This window comes from Marmota marmota, unplaced genomic scaffold (genome assembly GCF_001458135.2).
Source record: "Marmota marmota marmota unplaced genomic scaffold, marMar, whole genome shotgun sequence".
Classification (NCBI taxonomy): domain Eukaryota; kingdom Metazoa; phylum Chordata; class Mammalia; order Rodentia; family Sciuridae; genus Marmota; species Marmota marmota.
In genome coordinates this window covers 20,743,612-20,768,951 of record NW_026000093.1, presented here as the reverse complement: position 1 = coordinate 20,768,951, position 25,340 = coordinate 20,743,612, and the positions used below count along the sequence as shown (strand labels likewise).

The 25,340-nt window shown below is 41.7% G+C and overlaps 1 protein-coding gene and 1 non-coding gene across 3 annotated transcripts in view; one reads left to right on the top strand and one right to left on the bottom strand.

Moving 5' to 3' along the window:
- The first annotated feature begins 591 nt into the window (after positions 1–591).
- The window catches only part of Slco5a1 (solute carrier organic anion transporter family member 5A1), a 136,844-nt gene continuing 112,095 nt past the window's right edge, over positions 592–25,340 (top strand). The window contains exons 1-2 of one of the 2 annotated variants that reach the window (XM_048783027.1): positions 592–861; positions 2,420–3,823. In XM_048783027.1, the coding sequence (XP_048638984.1) occupies positions 2,908–3,823 (916 nt within the window). In that variant the 5' untranslated portion in view covers positions 592–861; positions 2,420–2,907. The remainder of the gene's footprint in view (positions 862–2,419; positions 3,824–25,340) is intronic. The other variant, XM_048783026.1, reaches the window with a different exon arrangement.
- Positions 20,894–20,997, bottom strand: LOC125610618. Its single transcript, XR_007340616.1, has one exon. It is a non-coding gene; the product is annotated as a small nucleolar RNA U13 (small nucleolar RNA).

Sequence of the window (25,340 nt, the reverse complement as noted above, 5' to 3'; positions counted from 1 at the left end):
TATTTATTTAGAGCTGAGGGTCTCCCAAAAATGCCAAGACTGGCCTGATACTTGTGATCCTCTTGCCTCAGAGTTGCTGGGATTATAGGTGAGTGCCACTGTGCTGGGCTCTTGGTGTTCTTTTCTATTCTGCAACTCTTGTAGTCCAGTCCTCTGCCCCATCTCTGCGATCTCCCAGCAATTCCTCTATTTACTTGTAGCGATGTGCGCTTGTGCTTTCCCACAGGTCTTTTCTGGGGCCTTGAGATGAAGTTTAATGAATATTTGGTTCTGTAGTAGCATTTTGTATAGAATGTATCGGTTGTTTTAAACCATTCACATGGGTATTTCTCCCACAAGACAAGAGTTCCCTCATACCAAACATTCTGTCTTGTTGTTCTTTGGTTCCCAGAATCTACTCAGGTAGGTGAGACAAGGTAGATGCCCAACGCTCAAGGTAAACGAACAGAAATATTTATTTTTTATTCACAGTGCACTCTGCCTCAGCTGCTGACTTTTTAAGAAACACGTTCCTTCTGGGCTTCAGTGTTCCCAGCCCTCCCGCGCTGTTCAGGTGAAGGGCAGCCCGGTGGCTGGCTGCCTGCCGGCTGGGCTGGGTGACTGCCCGCGCGCCTGCGCCCTCTGCAGCTCCACTCCGGGCGCGTCTGTGTGCGCGTGTGTCTGTTTGGAGAGGAGAGGCTTGGGTGACAGGCAAGGGGTAGGGCGAAGAGTTCAGTCTGAGTCGCCGGCTCATTCACCGATTTCTCAGCGGCTGGACAGAGGCCGCCTCGCCACGCAGCTTCCAACTACTCCTGCACCTCCATAGTCCCCACCTCCCTCTGCTCCATTCTCAGCCCGGCAGACTGACCGACAGACTCTCTAGTGAGTAGCGGCAGCTTGTGCGCCGGAGCTGTTCCAGGCAGTTCTGTCTTCCCACGGATTGTGTGTGTTTGTGTGTGTGTGTGTACGCGCGCGCGCACAGGGGGTGTTCCTGGGATTCCACGCCTGCTCGGAAAGCTCCCCGCCGGGATCCGTGTGTCCATCCGAGTCTGCGCTTCGGTGCGGGTGCTCTCCCAGGCAGGGACTCGGACGCCGGGATTCCCCCGCTCCGTGCGCAGCGGCTGGTGGGGTTCCCCCGGAAGGCGCCTAGGAGAGCAGGCGGTGGGGAAGCCCGGGCTTGTGAGCTGCTAGCAGGCCGGGAATCTGGGAGCAGGTCCGGCCCAGCCCGGCCGATGGAGACGCCAGAGCGGCCACCCCTTGGCCGCCTAGCCTCTCTTTCTCCTTTCTTCTCACAGCAGCATCACAAAAGCGCGTAGCAGAATGAAATCCAATGCGGCGAATCCCGACTGTCTTCCACCTGGTGCACATCGCCCCGGGGAGGGAGAGACCGAGTGGGGCTCCCCAAGATTAGGAACAGGGGCTTACCCCAGAGGCACACCCGTGTTCCACTCTCACTGAATTTAAGCTGGATGTTGGATCGCGCGAGTCGTTCCAACACTTACACACCGGTGTGTGTGTGTGTGTGTGTGTGTGTGTGTGTGTGTGTGTCCGCGCACGCGCGCACGCACCCCAGGGCCCATGTTCACGGAGCGCAATCGATAAATAGCTCAACTCCCTGCCTGCCTGCGCTTGCATAGCCGGTGGGCTCCTTGCGCGCGCTGTGACAGCGTGCCAGCATCTCTTTGTTTGGTTGTGGCTTCCCCAGCCATCTGCAAAGCAAATTGATTTTCAGTTTCGCTTGCGCGCTGGGACTTAATGTCGGCCCCAGTCTCCAGTGTCCCTGGTATTTGTAATTGAATAGTTCTTTCTGTCAGGAGGTTATTTTTAGTGTTGGGATTAGACACAAGCACGTTGACCTTTTTGCTGCTACCTTTGGCTTTCAGTAGGTGATGGAGCAGACAGATGCCTATCTACTTGCACACACGTGCCAGCGCACAATTGTGCACACACATTTCTACGCACGTAGTTTCTCCCTCTTTCTTTTTCTTCCTTTTTAAATTGGGACTGGGAATGCATTGTGAGTTAAAAAAAAACACACACAACTTTCCTTTGTTCTTTTGGGGATTTTTCTATTTTGAGTAATGGAGTAGGAGTGCGAAAAGGTTGCAATTAGTTCACTCGAATAAAAGACACTGCCTCTGAGTCAGAGCTGCCAGGTTGATAATTATTAACATATAATAGCAATGCACAGTTTAAGGGAAAAGGGGCGGGGCGGGGGCAGGTCCGCGGCAGACAATGAGGGAGTCTCTGCCGACCGCCTGCTGTTTATTGTTCCGGGACCTGAGAATGAGGCCGGCAGCTGCCCCCTCCTGCAGAGTTTAGCTCCTGGATTTGCTGTCTTTTGCATTCGGGACCATCGGGGTCACCTAACGCTGGTCGCTGGGGCGCCGAACGCCAGCCTCAGCCGCCTTTCACTGACTGTCTCTTCTCTATTTTCCAGATTGGCACCTTCACGCCCGAGGTGTCCCAAGCCCAGGAGGTCCGGATCCGGTGCCCCTGGGGCAGCCAGACGGGATGTCGTGCGGACAGCGGTGCTAACTAAGTGCCTCCACGCTGGGAGCCAGGCGCACTGGCTCCTGGCCACCGGCCGAGCGGCGGCGGCGGCGGCGGGGATGAGCCCCGGACGCTCAAGGCGCCTGCCGCGAGCTACCGCCCCGAGGTGGACGCCAAGCAGGGTTCTTCGCTGGACAGCGCGAACCCTTTCCCGCCGGGGCACGCGGCTGCGGAGCCCCGGGCCGCGCCTGCTGTCAGGATGCCCTGGGCGCCTCCCTATTGGTGAGGATGCCCTGCTGTGAGGCTCTACCATCCCTATTCCTGGTCTCAAGCGGGCGCGACTGAGCTGGCCGGGCATTAGCCCCTTGCGCCGGTGGATGAAAAGAGCTGGAGTCCTTGTGTGCAATCAGCGATCGAATCTGAATTCTAAGAGCCATGGACGAAAGTCCTGGGCCGCAGCCCCCGGGGAAAGAGCAGCTGGAGGCACCAGTCCCAATAGGAGCTGTCCAAGAGAAGGGCGAGCCAGAGACCTTCAGGTCCAAGAGTTTACCGGTCCTGAACAGCGCCTCCTGCCGGCCGAACCGCAGTCCTGAGAGTGTGGACTTCAAGCCGGCCTTCGGCTGTAAGGATTCTTTAAGCCACCAGAAGTCCAAGCAAGGCCGGAACCCGTTGGCCCCCAGTCCTTCTGCCCCGTCCACTTCGGCTGGGATGGCAGGACTCGTGGATTGTACCCACAGGAAGGACGTAAGCAAAACCGTCTCGGTGTCCTCCACTCTGGCCACACTCCAGGAGAGAAGGTGCCTGCATGTGGTTCTCACTGATTCCCGCTGCTTCCTGGTTTGTATGTGCTTTCTGACCTTCATCCAAGCGTTAATGGTCTCTGGGTACCTGAGCAGTGTCATCACCACCATTGAAAGACGCTACAGTTTAAAGAGTTCTGAGTCGGGGCTGCTGGTCAGCTGCTTTGACATCGGGAACCTGGTGGTGGTGGTGTTCGTCAGCTATTTTGGGGGCCGGGGTCGGCGGCCCCTGTGGCTGGCGGTAGGTGGACTTTTCATTGCCGTCGGAGCTGCCCTCTTCGCCTTACCTCACTTCATCTCGCCTCCCTACCAGATCCAGGAGTTGAACGCCTCGGCGTCCAACGATGGCTTGTGCCAGAATGGCAACTCCACGACCGCTTCGGAGCCTGCCCCCTGTCCGAAGGACTCGGGAGGAAATAGCCACTGGGTCTATGTGGCATTATTCATCTGTGCACAGATTCTCATTGGAATGGGCTCCACACCTATTTATACCCTGGGACCAACCTACTTAGATGACAATGTTAAGAAAGAAAATGCGTCCTTGTACCTAGGTAAGACTTCTGAAACTTACTTTCCTTCCAAAAAAATCAGAAGGAAACATGTCTTTCACATTTTCAAATATTTTAAGCATTAAGATTCGCTTTATTTTAGATTTTGGGCCTGGTGTGGTGAGTTTTTGACTTGGAGGAGAATCAATTACTTGAGAAATCTTGGAACTAATCTCAGGCTTACACTTCACATTTGTATTTCAGGGTAGTGTTTCTCTCTCTTGTTGCCTACCTTTGGAAAAAGTCTTGATTTGTGAAGTTTATCTTTTAGTAACTGTCCTTGGATTCAGGAAGAAAGGGAAGTTAACTATAGCACATCAAGTTTTGAATTACTGCTTTTATTTATTGCTACCTCTTATTTCTGTCTGCAACATATAACAGAGAACCAGACTACACAGAACATGCTATATTACCCACATCCCTGTATTACACCTTACACATCACTTGCATCATTATTTAAAAAAAAAAAAAAATCGCTGGGCCTGGTGGTGTACACATGTAATCCCAGTGGCTCTGCAGGCTGAGGCAGGAGAATTGCCAGTTCAAAGCCAGCCTCAACAAAAGTGAGGCACTAAGCAACTCAGTAAGACTCTGTCTCTAAATAAAATACAACTAGGGCTGGGGATGTGGCTCCATGGTCAAGTGCCCCTGAGTTAAATCCCCTGTATCCTCAAAAGAAAAAAAAAATCACCAACAAAAACCTGCAAGATATCAATTGACTAGTTTATCTTCATGCAGAAACAACAACACAAGTTGTAAAGTTTATTCAAAGCTATTTTTTTTTAATTGTGAGTTGAAGACCCTCAATGACAAGAACTTGGGAGAAGAATTTATTACCAGCTGAAGAGCAGAGACTCTGGGACTTGGTGTATTGATTTGCATAAATCTGAAACAGGGATGTTGGGTGTTTGGGTTAAAGTATAAGGTGAGACCAGGCAGTTAAGGGTAGGGTTAATTTACTTCCTAGAACTAAATCTATGTGGTTGTCAGCACCTCCCTGTAGTAGCTGCTCCTTCAAATCTGCATTTCTAAGGGATGGATTTGAACCTGTGAAAGGATGAATTGCTGTCACAGCAAATGAGATTTTGGTTACTCTGTTTCTCTACTTGGTTTCTCTCTTTCAGTTTCCAACTGAAACAAGATAAAAGGTTCTACTTTATAAAAAAAAATTAAACAGGTAAATAAGTAAGTAATAGCTACATTTAGAAACTTATTAGCCTTGTGCTGATAGGATCCTTGCTGTGGGAATGAATAATAAGGTTTTCAAAGGATAGTGAAAAAGATACGTAGTGTTAGAAGGCTATGATTTGTCCCTAGTATAGTCTCCATTCCCAGAAACTGTCATTGTTGGGTATGTGAGTCCCAATAGTTCCTAATAACTGGCCCGATCATCAGGACAGAGTTTTAGAACTTATTTTTATTAAATGTAAGAGAAAGAAATTCTTTTTTGGGCAGAGAGGAATAGTTTTCTTGTTACCTTGTCTCTGTTTTCTTTCATTATAAATTTAAAAATATAAACAGAAGTTAAAATAACAGTATAATGAACATCAATATATCAACAGTATAATGAACCTAGATTTAATAATTGTTCATTTTGTCATGTTTATAAACCTTTGTATATATGTGTATGGGAATATATTCTTTAGGGAAGGGATCTAAACTCTTTGAAAGTAAGTGCTGACTTTCAAACACTAACTTTCAGTATGCACCTTATAAAAATAAGGGCATTCCGGGGGCTGAAGATATAGCTCAGTGCAAGAGCACTCCTTATGTGGGTGGGCTTTGGGTTTGATGTCTAGCACTGGTAAAAAAAATATGAAAAAAAGGCATTCTTTTACACAATTGCAGAAGCATTAGCATCTTAAGAAAGTTAGTAATCATTCCTTAACATCATCAAATATCCAATCCAAATTCAAATTTTCTCAATTATCCCCCCAAAGTCTTTTATAATAATTATTAATTTTTAAACCAGGAACTGACCAAGGATTACACATACATTGCCTTATTTAGCTGCTCACCTTGGTAGTCTTTTATAATCCAGAATAGTGCCTCAGCTTTCTTTTTTCTTCTTTTTCTATGACAAAGACTTTTTGAAAAGGGAAAGCTAGTTGATTTGTAGAATGCTCCTTCTGCATTCTAGATTCATCTGAGCATTTCCATGTGGTATCACTTACTGTGTTCCTCCACTTGCTGTATTTCCTATATCCTGGTATTTCAGTCTAAAGGCTTGATTAAATTCAGACAAAACATTTTTGTTAGACTGCTTCATAGGCAATGGCATTTGGTCATTCCTTAGTGATGTTAATTTTAATGAGTTTGCTGAGAGATTGATTGTTGGATGTTTCATTGTAAAGATATTTTTCTCCATTTGAAAATAATAAATTATCTTTAGGGTGATATTTGACTCTATGCAAACCCAATTAGTGTTCATATTCTTGCTGATATTTGTCTCCACTTACTTCGAAAACTTGAATCTCCCTTTCATTCCACTTCTGGGTACCATTGATAGAAACTTTCTGCATCAAAATCACAAGTGTTATGAAAAGGGTGAATATCCATTAATAAGAATCCTGAGAATTAACTCTTTTGGTAGTGGTCATTTGCCAAGAAGAAAAACAGTAAGAATATATTAAATATGTATCTTATGCTAGGCACTAGGCTCTGCTAGTTTGTTTGTTTTGTAATGCTGGGAATCAAACCTGGGATCTTATGTATACTAGGCAAGTGCTTTACCACTGGGCTATACTCCCAGCCCTATGCTAATTTTGAGAAGACCAAAAGTGAAAGAGTCCCAGCATTTGAGGAGTTTTCAGTGTAATTAGGAAACATTGCTAATTCAAAGCAGGGATATGAAGGGGAGGAAAGATTTCTTTCTGTTGCTGGGGTTTGAACCCTGGGGTGTTCTACCACTTAGATCCATCCCCATCTCATTTTGAGACAGGGTCCCAGACTGGCTTTGAGACCTTCCTGCCTCAGCCTCCCCAGTAATTGGGATTACAGGCATGTACCTGTAATTCTTCATTTTAAAAAAGACATTGACTAAATTGATTTTTGGAAAAAATCCTGTGAATCTTTTTTTTTTTTTTGCATGGTACTGGAGATCCAACCCATAACCCCAGCCCCTTAGGACATATTTTTAAGGAAACCCATAATTCTCCTTAATATTAAACAGATCTCAGTAAAAGCTATAGTAGTTGGAGTATCAATAATCTTACATGTATTATTTTTTTAAATGTTCTCAAAGGCCTTATGAGATGGGGGTTGTTTTTTTCTATTTCATGGATGAAGAAACTGAGGTTCAGAGAGAGTTAAAGTGACTTGTGTAAGGGTCTGATGTCCATGTCCTCTGACCCAGAGTCCCAAGCTTCCCCTGCACTCTGTGGCTTTCAGGCAAGAGGCCCTGAGAGCTAATGGGAACTGAAGGATGAGCCACATTCAACAGTTTGAGTACAGTGCAGAAGAATGCAGAACTGGCCTGGGGGTCTCAAGACATGATCAAAGCAAGATTGTTCACGAAACCTTTTAAAGTAGGCCTTACAGGCTACCTCTGTACATATTAAGAACAGAGAGACTACTGTTTTCTAAGAACATGAGCAGAGTTAATCAATTATGATGTGGGATCGTAAAAATAGGTTAGAATTTCTTTCTTCCTTTTAAAAAAAAATAAAACTGCTCTTCTATATTAACTTTTCTACCACCCACCCATTTTCTAACCTTCCTGTCAGTTTTTCTAACTTCTCATTACAACCACAAAAGAAACAAAGAAAGAAAAATCAGCACATTAGTAATTACAGGCAGTAGCAAATATCTAAAGTAACGTTAAAACCATTGAAATGGAATGTAATTGTATATCTTAATCTTTTGAAAGGTCTATGTTAACGTTCTGGCAGCTTTAACTATAGAAGAGACGTGGTCATAGATGATAGATAGGAGGTTTTATACCCACTAAGTGCCCTAAGTCTTCTGCAAGGACAGAGTCTTGATATTGACCTGGAGCATAGAGAAGGCTTTGTAGGTATTAATAAGAAGTAGGATCAGCAATTAGACGATGATTCATAATCATTCCTCAGGGGGAGAGAGAAAATGTGATCCTTTGAAGGTAAGAAATTCATGAACCAACAGCGAAAGGAGAAAGAATGGCTACCCAGGTGGGAAAAGGAGAAAAAGAATGTTCTAAAATAAACAACCACAGCTCTAATTGGGTGATATTCAGGATGAGTGATGATTGGCATGGGTTAGCCATCAGTCAAGCCAGGGTAGATGTCAGCTATTCTACCTCCTTGGGTGACTCCTAACTGTCAGCTCTAATTTACACCACAGGAAAGGGTTAGAATTGACTTAGAAAGGGCAGCAGAGAAGGAAGAAGGAAATCTGTATTTCAGTTTTGCTTTACGAAGGACTGCTCCTGGGTCTTTAGACAAACCCCTTTGCTTCTCTCAGTCTCTGTTTCCACTGGGGATATATTTTTTCCCTTTACTGTCATATTTTAAGGACTAAGTGGGATTCCGTATGTGAAAACGTTCTGCAAACCTTAAGGAATGCAACTTCACTGTCAAAGCAGAATTCATACTCATCCTAGAGAGTGGGCAGAGAGGGGAGTGAGAGTGCTTTGTTCTTTAAATGAATCAATTTTTATGATTGGAATAAAGGAAAGTAACATTGTACAGGAAATCAAAACATTGTATAGGAAATCATAACTTGGAAACGTACAGGAAAATCTTAATACGATACTCTGATTCATTATATTTTCTGAGGACCCAAGATCTTGTTATCAGAATTTTCTGCATTCAACCTTTGATGACTATCTTTCTTTACTCTATGAACATTTAAATGAAGTGTACATTTGCACCTTTTTGTACCATAGAAAAAGCTCTTTTTGGACACAGAGGGGCTTGTGGTATTGCGGTTTCACTACAATTCATCTTCTTTTGTCCACATAGACTGTGGTGGGACTTTTGGTGAATAAAGACTACTCCAGGATATGCTCAGAAATAACTGCAGACTTGCTTTGCTATCTGGGGACATTGGTTCCAGGACTCCTATGGATACTCAAATCCCTGGATGCTCAAGTCTCATATAAAATGGCATAGGGTTTGTACATATCCTCCACCCATACATCCCACATATTTTATTTAAAAATTATTTTGTTCCATATACTTTAAGTCACTTCTAGATTTGCATGTAACATCTAATGCAATGTAAACAGCTGTTATACTGTATTAGAAATAATGACCAGAAAAATAAGTCTGAACATGTTTAGTACAGACACAATTTTTTTTTAAATTTTTCAAACAGTGGTTGGTTCAGTTTGTGGATACAGAATCTGCCGATTCCGTACATATTAAACTACAAATACATTTATCTGTGGATGAGGGACACGTGGATACAGAAGTCTGGATGGATTATTGTTTTCAAAGTAAATCCCATTTGGTAACTCCATCTTTTTTTTTTTTTTTTTTTAACATTTACTCAGAGGTAGAATGGGTTTGAAATTACTTAAGTTCTATTTCACCAAAATTTTATAATAATATAAGCATTAAATATATCTATATGCACATATATATGTGTCATACAATTTTAAGCATGAGTTTATTGATATCTCCTCTCATTTTGCTATGAATTTTATTATTTCTGTAGTCTGAAGTGGTCCTTCTGAATCTTCAATGTGCCCATCAATCACCAGGGAGTCTTGTCAAAATGCAGATTCTGTTAAGTCTGGGTTAGGCCTGAAATTCTACATTTCTAATATACTTTTAGGTGAGGCCATTTCTGTTGGCTGAACGACCACATTTTGAGCATGAAGATTCAAAAGACCATAGACATTCATTCTTTGCCAGGGTTGAAGTCTTGCTCTGGGTTTGGGGATGGAACCACCACTGGTAAAACCAGCTGCTGATTGCAACCATTTGCAAAAGCAAGATGTCACTTGCTACTTCTGGCTAAACTTAAACTTTGGCTACTCCTTAGAATCCCACAGTTGAGTGATATTGTGAATCACTAATGAGATCAGTGACAGAAATGACCTGGAGCAAATGGTGTCCATTTGGATATGAACCAAAGGAAGCACCACTTTCTCCATCTTCCTCCCCACGCTGTGGAGACTCTGTGTTGTTGGTTTTCCCTCTGTGAGTGGAGCTTGTGTGTCAGAGTCTACAAGCTGTGTGATCCTTGGAAGGGGAAATATAACCAAACCCACACACTATGCTTCTTCTCTTTCTTGACAATCTAGAAATGTCAGCAGTGAATTGAACTTGGTGTTAGATAAATGTGATATCTGTATTGGAAATAGTTCTGGAGAATGAGGATCAAAAGTTTTTCAATTGCAAAGAATGATCAGACAGAAAAGGGATGTGCTAGCCCAGTGGGCTGAGGTTCTTTCCCGTAGTAGGGTTCAAGCCAAGATGTCTTCTGAGATGTCTCCTCTCACTCAGCCCCAATTGTAGAAATGGTAATTGGACAGGAAAGGAAAATAATGTGTGTGTGTTTTTCAACTGTGAGAATTTTCTTATCAAGTGTGGGATTTTTCATTGCTTTTGAGTGTGTTTTTAAAAAGGAGAAAGAGGGATTTGGAAAGAAGGAGGCAATGTGGATTTTAGAGCAGATGTTTTAGTACTAAAGCCTTCTGGGAGAGAACTAATGGTGAAGAATGGTACATGGGTATTTGGGGAAAGAGTTTGGCCTCTTTGGAGGAGAGACTGTGGGGGAATCAGCGTGTTCTGCTGTGTTGGTTGCTCCTGCAAGTAGTTTGTGTGTGTGCCTTGTGTTTTCACTTCCTCTTTGCTGGAGAAAAAGAGATGAGGATTCCACACAGTAAAAGAGATGGGGATTCCACAGCTGCCTGGTGGTCCTTTTCCAAAACTTTGCAATTTTTAGGTACTGCAGGTTCTGAACCTCAGTTCCCATGGGAAACTGCATTTCTTGTCATTCCAAACCAGTGGTTCTCAGGGTGAATTTTGCCCTTCTCCCCTGGGAACTTTTGGCAGCATTAGAGTCATTTTTGATTATCACAACTTGGAGAGGGCCCACTGGCATTTAGTGATGGTTAGGCCAGAGATGCTGATAAATATCTTACAGTGCCCAGGAGAACTCCTACCCCTGTCAAATAATTATCCAACAAAGATCTATTAATAGTGATGCTCTAAACTTCTTTCTAATTAAGCTTTCAAATTACTCTATATCTTGAGTTCCTTGTATCTTGAAACTTTTCCAGATTGCAGAATCAGAAAAGTATTGAACATGCGAATGGAGGAGACGCAGGGGGGAAAAAGTTCTTTGTAAATAGAAAGGTTTTCTAGCGAGCAAGAGATAGGGAACAGAAATTATTTATGCATTACTCATTTCTGCATCTTTGCTTATTAGGTACTGTAGTGGCTATACTATAGTGTGCTATTAGAAGATTATAGGAGATAGTATAATGTGCTATAGTGTATTATTTTTAGAGGGTGAAAAGATTTTCAAGGCTTTTTGGTTTCTATGGTGACTTAGTTCCCATCAACTTAAGATGAGTTTAATTGTAGAAATCTTCTGGATCATCTTCTTGGAGTTGGGAATATTATAATCCTGATGTAAGTGTGTGTATGTGTGTGTGTATGTGAACTAAGGAAAGTGGGATGTCCCCCCCCCATATATGAACTCTCTTGTGGTGGTGGTGACTTCAGTAAAAGAAAACATGGAGGCAAGAAATTCTGGAAAACTATGCAGCAATTAATCAGCATTCTAAACAGAGCTCATCAGTCAAATAATTGGCCCTCCAGAGGAGATGTGGGGTGGATTTAAGGCACAGTCATAAGACCTACTTTCTCTTAAAAATAGATGAGAGCTTAATTAAAAAAAAGATTAAATGGGTTTCAAAGGGGAAGTCTAACAAGAATTGTTTTTACAGCAAATATTTTTAGTGTTTAAAATATGCCAGACATTGTGCTAAATACTTCATTTTTATTTTATGCATTGTACAACTCCAAGTCCCAGCTATTCCCCTCCCCTATGTTATAGATAAGTGAAGGTTAAGTGATGTTCTCAAGGTCATCTAAAAAGCAGTGAAAGCAGGGCTCAAGTCTTTATGCAAAACTGAAGAAGCTTTGAACATGGACCTTATGGAGAGGGGAGGACAGGGAAAAAAAGTTCATCAACTTCTGCTGTGACTTTGGCTGAGTGTTAAAATTTCAGTCTCTATAAAGGAAGGAGTTTTCTTAGACCCCTGTTGCCTTTTAAACTCCCTAGTTTTTTAGTTCTATGTTTTTCTGTCCTGACTTGATGTAGTCTTTTTCTGTAATGTGGGACTCGGTTCTGAAGAGGATTTGCAGCCTGTTTTACTCTTCTTCGAGCTGTCAGAAGCCTGTCGCTTGAGTACTTTCTCCAGCCCTTGGTGATTTGAGCCCTGTTGCTGAGTGACAGGTGTCCCTGGGGAATCAGACATTCCTTTTGCTCCTTTTCCCGGCAGCTGCATATCACCTGATGGTAAATTGGAGTCTGTTTCCCCTTCTGGGAGTTTTGATTGCTTGTGAAACTGTCACCCTGTAAAAACGCTAATCCCTGTTACCGAATATAACTGAGAAAGGCAGGTGTAGGTTACTCTTGTGTAAAAGTAAAAAGCATATTCATGAAATTAATATTCTCAGTGGAATGAAATTACATAATTTGCAAGTGTCTGGAATTGAATCATACAGTTCCTGACTTCCAAACATGTTTGAATTCTCAGTTATATTCTTAGTTATTACTTTAATAATAATAATATTTGGTCTTGTCAGGTGTTTTTCCTAATGTGTTTTTGGTCTTGAATTCTCATGAAGGTCATAGAAGTTTTAAGATGCCTTTGTTTTTAGTAAGAAGAAGGGAGAAACTGAAATGAACAAAACTAGGTGGAATGAATCAGATCTTGAACAGCCTGTCTTTTAACCAACCTCTGATCAATGCATATTGAGAGGCCAACAATACGCATTTCCAAAGTCTCTTTATGTTATTGAGTGAAAGATATTTGCCTAGAAATATGCTTATGTCTCTGGTGTTTAATCTCGGCTGAAAGAAGAACGTGTCCTGATTTGCACTGCATTTTAATGGCTTCTCTTTAGGTGCAGGACAGCAGCAGTGTTTAACAAGATGCAAAAATCTTCCTGAGAAAAGTCTGAAAAATTATCTGTGAGAAAGACTTATGTAAACAAAAGATATATAAATCTTAGAATGATGATTCTAAAATTTGGTCTTGCAGCTCTTTAAAATATCCTCATTTATTTCATGATTGTGAAATGCTCAAAAGAAAATTTGCCTTAGTTTCTTTAATTAGAATTGGTGGTGGGCAATGGTAAATGCAAGATGGGGAGCGATGGATGGCATTTTCTGGGTTCAGTGTCTTGGGTGTGCAATGTTCTCCTCTATATAACCTGTCCTAAGTTCTTATGAAAGGCATACAAGTTTTAAGATGCTTTTGTTTTGAGTAAGGAGAGGGGAGAAATTTAAATGAAGAAGACTATGTGGACTATCTCAGATCTTAAAACTTCCTGGCTTTTAATCAATTTCCGATCAATGTGTAGTGATTGGACTAATAATCCCCACTTGCAAAGTCTCTTAGGTCCTAGAGCCATTGTTGTCAGAGAGAGAGGTCTTTAATACCCTCATATGGATTATATGAATTCTGATGGGGCACTTATTTATTCATTTATATGAGACTCATATGGCCTTGGAAATAATTTATTAGGACTTAAACTTGGCAGGTCATCCGGTTTTGTAGAGATGGATACACACACACATACACACACATACACACACATATATACACACATACACATATATGTGTATATATATATTATATATGAAACACATAATACACATTTATCTCTGGTTAATTTGGGTTTTAAAAATTTTCAACATTGGGAACTGAACCCAGGAGTGTTCTACCACTGAGCTACATCCCCAGCCCTTTTTGTTTTTTATTTTGAGACAGTGTCTTGCTTCTTGCCCAATCTGGCCTAGAGTTTTTGATCCTTCTGCCTTGGCCGCCTAAGTAGCGGGTATTACAGGCATCTACCATCACACCTGATTGTTAATTTGTAATTTGACACAAACTCCAGTGTAATTTCTGACATGACTTTGACCAAATCACATAACTTTTCAGATCCTTAGTTTCCTTTTCTGTAAAAGATGGCTTCTAATGGAATCCCTGGTTTGTAAAAACTTGGTAAGGGACTGGAACAGTGAGAGAAGGCAGTCACTATAATACTGTGTTTCTAAAACTAACCCTAAGAAGCAGCTCCTGATCCTCAAGATATTAAAATCTGGTTTGATGATTTCTTTTTCATTCATGGTTTTATTGGTACATTATAATTAATAGAGGGATTCAGTGTTATATATTTGTACATACACACTAATTTGATGATTTCTTTAGCCCCATTTATTTCTGATGTCTTGAGATGATTTTCAGCTGAGTGACCTTCATAGGACAATGTCATGGGACATCTCCGGATTTCAGGTTTTGCATTTGTGAACAGATGGAACTGAATTAGAGGGTCTCAAGGGTTTTCTTAGAACTCTATGTGACTTCTTCTAGACCTCCTGAGTTATAAATGTGGATTATACCATATGTGAGGTAGTTGAATCTTGTGGCTAACTCAGAGCTTGGATCCCAGCTCTGCCCTGGTCAGTGGTATAAACCAGGACAGGTTCTGTGACCTCTCTATGACTTTATTGGCACAGAGATCAAAGTGAGCCATTGTGAGTTAAGGTGTGCAATGTTTTTAAGACAGTGCTTGGCTTACCATATGATTAAACACTCAAAAATGTGGGCTGTCATTACTTTAATCGTAGAGCCAGGTGGCTCATCATTACTCCCAGCTACTTGGGAGGCTGAGGCAGGAGAATCACAAGTTTGAGGCTAGGCTCTGCAATTTAATGAGACTCTGTCTCAAAGTAAAAGAAAAAGAAAAAAAAAAAAAAAGAAAAAAAGCTGGGGATGTAACTCAGGGATAGAACACTTTCCTAGCATGTGGGAGGTCTTGGGTTCAGTTCCAAGTGGCCACTCTCCCCGCCCCACCCCCCAATTAATCCTGTTGAGGAAGAGAGGGGTGTTAGCTTTCGTTGCAGCTGGCAGGTACAACTCTTCTTGTGGCTTTTCTGAATGGGTTGGCTGACTCACAAGCTGAATTTAATGTACCTATGTTGACCACACCTGCTCAGGATGCTGTGTGTCCAGCTGACTCTGAGCCAGAAGGTACAAGCCTTGTGGATCTCATTGCATTAGGGTGTTCTTGCCTGGGTGGCCCCTCTTCTGCAGGCATCCGTCACCTCCATCCCCAGTGATGCACGGAGTCTGTTCTTCATTGTGCCTGGGGTATCTGATGATATCCTCACTCCAAATGAAGAGTTCTCCTGGGGAGAAAGAAGACAAAGCTTTCAGGTTATAAATAGCTTCCTAACGAGATGCTCTTGCTATGGGCTTCTGATAATTATGATGGGAGCTGTTGGCTATAATCAAGTTTAATTGCTAAGGAGCATAGAGAGTTAGCCCTAAACACACAAGCTGTTTTTATGCCTTTTTTATCCTATGCAAGACTTACAATTCTTGGACTAGGTCTCTAATCAGCAAAATCTGATTGCATGAGGGTAATTCCAGAACCTTTGTGGTTCCTGGGATTTGTCTTCGACTTCATGGGTAATCCACCCCCTGATATGTTGCTTTGTTTGGTTTATTATGAATGGGATTATATAAAGAAGCAGAGGGTCAAGGTCCTACAAACAGAATGAGCCTTCTTGCTTCATGTCTCTCTTAGAGGGTGCATGGTCCGTGTTTGGTCACGTGAGCATCTGTGTGTATTAGAGTTGAAGATATAGAAGGCGAAATAAAACGAGTGGAAGAAATAGCTGTGTAACATTTTTGGACTGTCCTCTAGAAATATGACTTGATCTCACCATAGCTGGAGTAGTAATTTTTAAATTTCTTCTAATTCTTACATTTTTCAGGGTCAAGTAATAATTTATAGATTATCACGAAAGCTTCTTGTTCCTCCTTCTTTGTCTAACTTTAGTCAGTTTATTGTCCATTCACTGGTGATCCATTCAGACTTCACATGGACAGAGAAAAGAACTCAAGTAATCATGTTTTTTTTCTATTTAATTACTCTTATAAAAGGGGTTGCTTAAAGGGTTTGAAAGTGATGTCTGAAATAGAGTTTGGATTCCTATCAATGGCCCTTATGATTCATCCCATGATGTTAGTGCCTCGCATTTGCTGAGGCTGGCTTTGAATTCAGGATCCTCCTGTCTCAGCCTCCCAAGCCAGGGATTTCAGGCCTGTGCCCCGTACCAGCTCCATGATGTCTCTTTATCAGCAAGTTCTCAGTGTTTGTAATGATTTGGCTTTCTTCTGTCTGGTACAGGACCCCACCAGCTCACTTCCTAGCCACGGTTAAGGCTACAGGTAACTCTAGTAGCACCTTTCAAGGGTCTCAGATAATCTCTGGAGTCGGCACTGCCTATCTCAATTGTCCACGGCTGGCTCTGTCCTAATCTATCTGCCCTCCCCACAATTATGCTCACTGCCTAGAGCCTCACTTCCTGTTCCCTGCCCAGTCCCTGAGGATTCTATTGGGCTGTTTCCTTGGGATCTTAACTGTGACTTTTCCAGGCTGCTGAATGTTGCTTTCTGTTGCCTTGACCTGCAGCTTGGCTGGTACCACTATGTGCAGTGGCTTCTCAAGCTCTCAGACCCGTTCCTGGGTGTAGAGCCCTGGAACCCCCCCTGTCCTGGTGTGGAGTTCAGACAGGTAAACCACACTCACGTACTTCACTGTACACAGTGTAATCCGTGGTGGGGGTCATCTTGTGTTTGTAGTTGGTGAACCCTCCTGTTCAGGCATAGCCCGATATTAATGAGACTTGTGATCATGGGCATGAGTTATCTGTGAGTCAGTCACTGGAGTGGTGTCCCACATTGCGCTGCTCTGCGCTTGTCCTGTCAGCTTGCAGATGATGCTGTTGATTGCCAGAAGAAGGGGAATAGGAGCAATGCTCAACCTTCTCATTGCAAAGACAAAACTGCACTCTCATTCCCCAACCTTCCATATATCTCAATATGTGGAAGATAGCATAACAATAATAGTGATAATATTAATTAACATGGCATAATAATGATGGTATGGTAATTATAATTAACATCTTATAGATAACCCTGGGAAGGCAGTGTGTTTGAATATTCTGACTAAGTTGATATTAAGTGACTCAAATGATTCTATGGCTTTTCACATTTTCTTTTGGCAAATCTGACTACGTTCTGATAGATGGCTTGTTCTTTTTTTATTTTTAAAAATGTTGAGACAGGGTCTTACAAAGTTCCCCAGGCTGGCCTTAAGCTTTCAATCCTACTGTTTCACTCTTGTTGCTGGGATTACAAGTGTGCACCCCTATGCCCAGCTCTATCCCTTTTTATTTTTTAAAAAATTTATATGCCAAACAAAATGTTCACACTTGTATTAGTGGCAGTTATATTTAGGATAAAAAAGTGTTGATGTCCTTTTAGATATTTAAAAGATAAGTTGTCAATCGATATGAGTTATTGACCTAAAAAGTACAGGTTGATTATTGTACATTTTATTTAATCAGTTGTTTTCAGATGATGTTGACTCATTTTTGAATCTGTAAGTTTGCCTTGTTTTAAGAAAAATGGATAAGGCAAACATAAAAACTTAGAATCCATAATTTTTTTAAAAAGTTGTTTTTTAGTTGCCAATGTATTTTTTACTTTATTTGGTTATTTATATGTGGTGCTGAGGATCAAACCCAGGGATTCACACATGCTAGGCAAGTGCTCTACCACTGAGCCACAACCCCAGTCCCAGAATCCATTATTTTTTGAGGGTGGGAAGATAAAGGTGAATTCTTTCTTTTGAGATGGGGTCTTACTATGCTGCCTAGGCTGGCCTGGAATTTCTGGGCTGAAGGAATACTCCAGCCTCAGCTTCTCTAGCAGCTAGGGCAAGCTTGAAAAGTGAATTTCTAATATTACAATAAAGTTGTTTGCTTTACTCTGAATTTTTTTAGGTAAGATAAGTAAAATTTATACTTTGTATGAGCTCTTAAGGGATTATCCATCTGTTAATGTATATTTAAATTCTGGGTATTTATTCTCACTGATCACAAAATTGGGCCAATAAATGACTTTCTCCTTTTTGATTTTACTTCTCCTTTTTTTTTATTTGGCATCATTTGGGATTTTAATTTGAGGGCTATTAATCCTTTCATCAATGTCACACTTCAAGCTTACTACCGAATCTGTAGGCTCCCACTGGGACATTCCCTACCTCTTAGAACATTATTGGTTGATTATTACCCTTTGCTTTAATTTACTCCTACTGATTTAAAGTCTTTTGACTGCTCTAATGTGAGTCAATCTGAATTAATGTTTCAGAGAAGACCCTGGGAGGCCTACAGCCAAATGCTTTCTGAGGTTACTATGTCTGCTAATTTACTCAATAAAACCCCATTTTTTCCCCTTCTAAAATGGCCAGATAATTTTATTGCTGGTTTTATTACCTAATTTGTTATGATCCTTTCTTTTGTGAGATTTTCATTAGACATACTTTTTTTGTGTGTCAATATAATTAGGAAAATTCACTGGTTTCTTTAAAAAAAAATTAATTGCCAGTGTGCTAATAGGTAGCAACCAATTCCCCTTGTGCCTTTGTACAACACAAACCTACTGTTGTGATAAAATATAATTTTTCCGGGTATTGAGCAATTATATCAAAGACTGTGTTAACAAAGTATTGCTACTCCCTAGTGGATGACTTTCTAATTTCATTATTGTTCTCCTGCCTTTTTTTTTTTTTGGTGGTGCTGGGAATTGAACCCAGGGCCTTGTGCATGCGAGGCAAGCACTCTACCAACTGAGCTGTATCTCCAGCCCCTAATTTCATTATTGTTAAAATCAGATTTTTAACAGCCAGTTCAGTCATTTTAATGTGATTATTATGTTTTTATCCATTTAATTGCCGAATTTCTTCTTTTTAAATATCCCTTTTAGTTTCTTATAGATTATTTAGGTTAGAGCAAACTCCTGATATTTAATTCATTAGCCTTCCCTCTGTACTCCAAGTTTCAACTGAATGAGCTTTTCTTTTCTTTCTGGCTAAAGATGCTTTTACTAGCAGTTTTTTTGAGAAGTTGCTTCATAACTAAATAGTCTTCCCATTGTATCATGCGTCTTCTTTTTACTAGAATTCATGATGCTAGAATTTTCTAACGCATTTCCATTTGCCCACCCTCTGTGAGTTACTTGTTTCTTTGTTAAAGGAATAGAATGTGTTCGAGGTTTTTTTCTGTCCTCAGGGGCTTATGTTTCCAAATTGCACAGTTGCTTCTCACACAAATAAAAATGACTTGGAGACACAGGTGCTGACTCTTCTGTGAGTTTGATATTAATAAACTAAAGCCAAGTTTTGATATTCTTTGAAGGGGAGAGGGTAGTATGAGATAATGGAAAGGGAGTGGAGCTGGAGCCTGAAGCCTCAGCCTGGGTATTAGACTTGCTTCTGCCACTTGCTTCTTTGGGACCTTGAGACACTCATATTCTGGTTTATTTCATCAACTTGGGAATAATGACTTGTGCTCCACCTGTATTATACATGTGGCAATAAGATGAAATGAGATTCATGGTGACCATGTGTTTTCATTTATCAAGGGTGATGCATGCATGCATTCTCTGAGCTGTATGCTGGGGTGTGGCAGGAATAGGATGGGCTTCATGGAAATTACAGACTTCCAGGGATGGACAAACCACAGATAAGTAACCAATAAATAATTACACAGCAGGGACAGTGCTACAAATAGCGTTGCATTTGGGGAAGGGATGCTTAGACAGGAAGATCTTTTAAGAGGAAACAATGTGTGAGCCAAGGCTGAAAGGATCTTTGAGAACTGGGCATGCTGGTCCATGATTCTGATATGGCAAGCCCCAGAGTGGAACATCAGAATCACCCGAGAAGCATCTTTCAAAATGCAGACTCCTGGGCCCACTCTGGGAGGTCTAATTTGGTAGATTGTGATCAAATCCTACAATGTGTACTTTATAAAACCTTCATAGATGATCTCATTGATCTCTCAGGTTTGGAAATGATTGTCCTGCAGAAATCCTAGCCAGAGACAAGTTTCTGTTCAAAGGAGGGACTGTGGCTTCTTTTATTTTGCTTCTCATCTGCCATGAGTAGCTCCTCTACATTTCTCAAACTTCTGTGATATAGAGCTCTGGGCCTCTCAGTTCTGTTCTGGAACTTGTTCCCATTTCTCAGAAGGTGTATTAAATGAGGGAAACTGGTGTATAACACTGCATGCTATGTTGATTGGTTTTTTTTTTTTTTGGTATCAGAGATTGAACCCAGGGATGCTTCACCCCTGAGCCACATCCCCAGCCCTTTTTGGTATTTTATTTAGAGACAGGTCCTCAATAAGTTGCTGAGGCTGGCTTTGAACTTGCAATCCTCTTGCCTTAGCCTCCTGAGCCTCTAGGATTATAGGAGTGCACCCCTGTGCCCAACTGCTAAGTTTGATTGTTGTGGGTTGGGTTCAAAATCTAAAGGCATTTTGTAACTTTATGTCTATGGGAAATTTCATGAAAATTAGCACCAATATTCTTCACACTAGAATTCATTGTGTCTCTGCCTTCTGCCTAGTTGTAATATAATTTAAATACATTTAGCATACAATTAATGTATTTGAGTGATTTGATCTATGGAACTAGAAATAGCTCTTTTCTTGGGGTCATGGAGGTCTATCAAAAGCCAATTTGTGTCTTGGGGAAAAGGAACCAGGAGGTGCTTTCTCTTGGGAGTTTCTAGGAAGCTGGTGGCAGTATATTTGAGAACACGGAGTAGTTACTGGGATTTACCAGTGAGAGTTTTATTTTTTCTTTCTTTCTTTTGTTTGCTTTAGAAATCCTCTTGTTCCAAGTTGTATTTTAGAAAGGTTGGTTACGAGAAGTCCAGCAGTATAGGCTGTGGCTAGTGACAAGTAATCTTTTGGAACACAACTTGTCAATTTGTGCTTCAATAGATAATGTCCTGAATATTGATTCTTGTAGCCACCCCACCCCCACATCAGAAGGCTGATGTGCTGACTTTATATCACAGTTTCAGGGAGGAACATCATGCACAATGGCATGAAAACCCAATGGTCACAACTGTGAACCAGGACAGGATCCTGAGTAGTGGCTCTTAGGTTTGGCTTGTGCACTCAACCAAACTCTAAGGTTTGATTGTCACCTTTTCTGCCCAATGGTTGATCCCTGTGGTTGGACCAGAGCTTGAGTGACAACCATTGTTCTCTGGTGAGGAGAAGTTAGCATCCAGAAATGAACACATTTCTCTTAGCAAAGCCATGAGTGACCAGGAAGGCTCACCTTAAAGTCAGAAGTGTCAAGGTTTCTATGCAGGAGGGGTGAGGACCTCATGGAGAGGACTCTGACAGACAGGCTCACCTTCCTTTTTTGCCTGAGATGCCTCAATTTTATTCCAGCATGTTTTAACCAGCTTTTTCACTGCTCTGACTAAAAGATCTGACCAGAACAATTGTTGAGGAGAAAGAGTTTATTTGAAGGCTCATGGTTTCCAAGGTCTTAGTCCATAGACAGCCAACTCCATTCTTCAGGGCTCCCACTGAGGCAGAACATCATGGCGGAAGAATGTGGCAGAGGGAAGCAGCTCACATGATGATCAGAAAGAAGAGAGACAGAGAGCGCTCCACTTGCAAGATATATCCCAAAGCCATGCTCCCAATGCCCCACCTCCTCTAGTCACACCCTACCTGCTTTTTGTTACCATTCAATTAATCCCACCAGGTTATTAATTCCCTGATTGGGTTAAGGCTCTCATAACCCAATCATTTCCCTTCTGAACCCTCTTGCATTGTCTCAATTGTGAGCTTTTGGGAGACACTTTGCATCCAAACCACAACACAGCACTAATATCATACTTCTCCCTGAGGAAGGGTGGAGTGTAGCCTCGTACCTGGGATGCTGGTGACCATGGAGCAGATCATCCCCTTCCCTTGCTTTGCTTTGGCATGTGAAGAGGTGCACCTTGCAAAAGACATTCACGAATACTGAGACAGAACATCAGGAAATAAACGCAGAAAATACAAGAAACCCATGGCTTGCTTGATTTTTTAAGGTGTAGATCTTGGAACCTATCAGAAATGTTTTGCTTCCAAGCCTGATTGCATCTTTCATCCTTTCTTAGGAATTTTCTTTTTCTTGAGATAAGGTCTTGCTATGAAGCTGAGGCCGGCCTCAAATCACAATCCTCTTGTCTCAAGCTCTGAGTTGCTGTGATTACAGGTATGAGCCCCTGTGCCCAGTTTCTTTCTTGGGAATTTTAATGTCTAGTCCCAGAGGACTGTTGAGAGTCTTATGTATTCCTGGCCAGACTTAAACTTTCACTGGGTCTCTGACCTGCTTCTGCAAGGAAGGTACTGCAGTGTCTCCTGATCAGCCACCCCCCCACCCTTTCTATCGTCAAGATTCCATCTCCTCAAATTACCCGCTAGCTGCTCATGCAAATTTCTACCTCTCACCTCTCTTCTCAATAGGAAGATCAGGAGGTGAGCTTGGGTTCTACCTGACTAGTGGAATTCCTTGAGAACCAAAAAGATGATCTTTCAAATTGAGTTTTGGATATCACTGAAGCCCAGGGACAAACCAAAGATGTGAGATGGCAGATTCTGGAGGTTTGGCCAGGGAGGATGCAGCAATGTTGAAGTCCCAGTCTTATTCTTTTATTAAAACTAGAGATTATCTCAGGAGACGAAATACACACAAATAAGATGACAGCAGCACAAGTCAGTGCTGCTTCTGTTGCTGGTGGCCAGTCCTGTCATTGATGCTGTCATACTCCTAAGAGGGACCCAGCCTTGTTACCTGGCGTGGTAGTTGCTGCTGTCTTGACTCCCTCTTGTTTGAGGGACAGGAGTGGGCTGGGCCAGAAAGGCAGAGAGGGGTATGATGGAAATGGAGATTATGGGGAAGTGTGAAAAGCAGAGCAGAGCATCTTTCTGCACGAACATGGCAGTGTGCTTGGGCCAGGATGTCGAAGGCCTTACAAGGCACTGTGACTTGTAAACGATCCTTATGCCCCAGGCTTTTGGTATTCTATGTGCTTGCTTGCTTGACATTTTCCAGTAATTTCTTTTAATCAAAAATTATCTCAGTGTCCATTTTCAGTCAACAGAAAGTAAAAATAGATAAAAATGAGTGCATACAAAATATCCTCCAGATTATTCCCTAATATTAAAATTAACTGAGTTTTCTGCAGTATTATTGGGAATACAATCAAGTGATTAATTCATGGTGAGAAAGGTGTGTGTGTGTGTGTGTGTGTGTGTGTGTGTGTGTGTGGCTGTTTCTTATTTTGGATGAATGTAACCTTCATTAGAGAATTTTAATTTGAGGGTAACTGAGTTTTCTTAGTCATAGCAGATGGTAAAATGGCCCTCAAGTGTGTTGGGGTAGCTGTTAAGCTGATTAATTCTCAGTGGGACATTGTGTGTTAATTAGAGCTTTGTTGTTACTGAAGGGGCAAGTGGTATGTTGTCATATAATATAATCTTAAGACCCTAAGGAAACTTGAGAAATTAGTCCATCTCCCTGTGAAATGCTCAAAGCACCTTAAGAGAATTGCTCATTAATAACAGAACTCTAGACTTTTGTGGGCTGGATTTATCTTAAAGATGATTTATACCAGTGGTTCTGAAACACTGGTGAGCATCAGAATCACCTGGAGGTTCCAACCCACATTGCTGGGCTCAGTCCTGTGGGTCTATTCAGTAGGTCAAGGGTGGGGCCTGGGGAGTGGCATTTCTAATGAGTGCATTTTTGCTGTCTTGGTATGGCAGCAACGCTCCATGTTCTACAGAACACTGGTTTCATGGACTGCATTCATTGGTCTATTCATTCATTGACTGAACAAACATTTAGTGCACTCCTATTCCCAGTGTTTCAGGAGCTGGGTTTATAGTGATGCACAGGACAAAGTTCTTGTCTCCAGGAGCCTCTATTTTAGTGCAAGAGGCAGACAGTACATCATGTGATATTGAATGAGGGCTATGAAGAAAAAGAAAAAGTAGAACCCCTTGTAGGAGAGTGATGGTCAGGGAAGATTGCTTTGAAGAGTCAAGCCCCTTAGGTAGGTCTAAGAGCCTGGAGTGGGAAGATTCCGGGGTGTGTTTGAATTCTGGAGGAAGGAATCTCATTTTACTGGAAGTAGAAGGAAAAGAGGAGGGAGAGTGGTCATAGAAGGTACAGAACATTAATAAGAGTCACACACAAAAAACATTCCTCTGACCAAATGAGTTCAGGAAATTCTGTTCTCAACATTAAACTTTTTCTTTAGCTTTTTGTATTAGTCTATTTTCTATTGCTATCACAAATACTTGGGTAACATAAAGAAAAGAGATTTATTTAGCTGACAACTTTGGAAGCTGAAAACTCAGACTACATGGCTCCAGCTCTGGCCAGGGCCCCTTTTGGCTGCATCACCTTATGGCAGATGGCATGGTGGGCGTGTGTGTGAGAGGGAGAGGTCACATGATGAGACAGAAAACCCGAGCCCTGCTGGGATTCAGTGAGAACCATTTAATCCCTTCCAAGGGCAGTGCCTCCAGTGACATAACAACCTCCCTGTCACCACACTGAGGGCCACGTTTCCAACACAGGAATCTGAGGGGACAAAGTATACCCAAATTATATCATTTTTTTTGTGTGTGTGCTGATCTCCATTGTCAAACTTCAGGAGAGGAATAAAATACTTAGTTTTCTCAAATTTACATGACCACAAAGCTTTTAAACCCACAATCGTCTCAGAGATTAGTATTCTTTGAAACCCACTTGGGAAATTGACGTAGTGGGTCTTACTCCTCGACTTGCAAAGTGTTCAGGCTTGAAGTGACACAGGTGGTAGAAAGTACACTGGGTTTGAAGGTTGGAAGACTAGGTTTGTGGCTTTGCTCTAATGGTTTGTTTATGTGGGACCTGGCCACATTGCCTGAACTAAAATGAGGGGGTTGCATCTCCTGCTTTCTAAGGGAGAGAGTGACTTTGGATGAATGACTACTGATTTTGTCAGTCTTTTTGACTGTGGAGTCTGTGTTAGCTAAACTAGAAGAAAATGTTGGAAGATGTGCATAAATATATTCATCAGATGCCACCATCTAGGTTATTTGTTGCTTGCAAATGCATACACTTCCCAGACAAGTAGTTAAAATAAAATCTGTCAGAGAAATGTAAAACTCTAAATCATAATTTGTTGGTAAAGAAAATAAGAAATGTATAAAGACTAGGATCTATGCTAATATACTTTGCAGCAAAATATTTTAACATAGATTTCCATTTTCATGAAGTGCATAGTTGATTAAAATACAAACAGTACATCTCAGAACAAGTGAAATTTCTTTTTCAAGTGTGCTGTCTAAGGAATTGTTGGTGGAATAGTAATAATAATAATTAAAAAAACTCTTGATTTAGTCTTTTTTTTTTTTTTTTTTTTTTTTT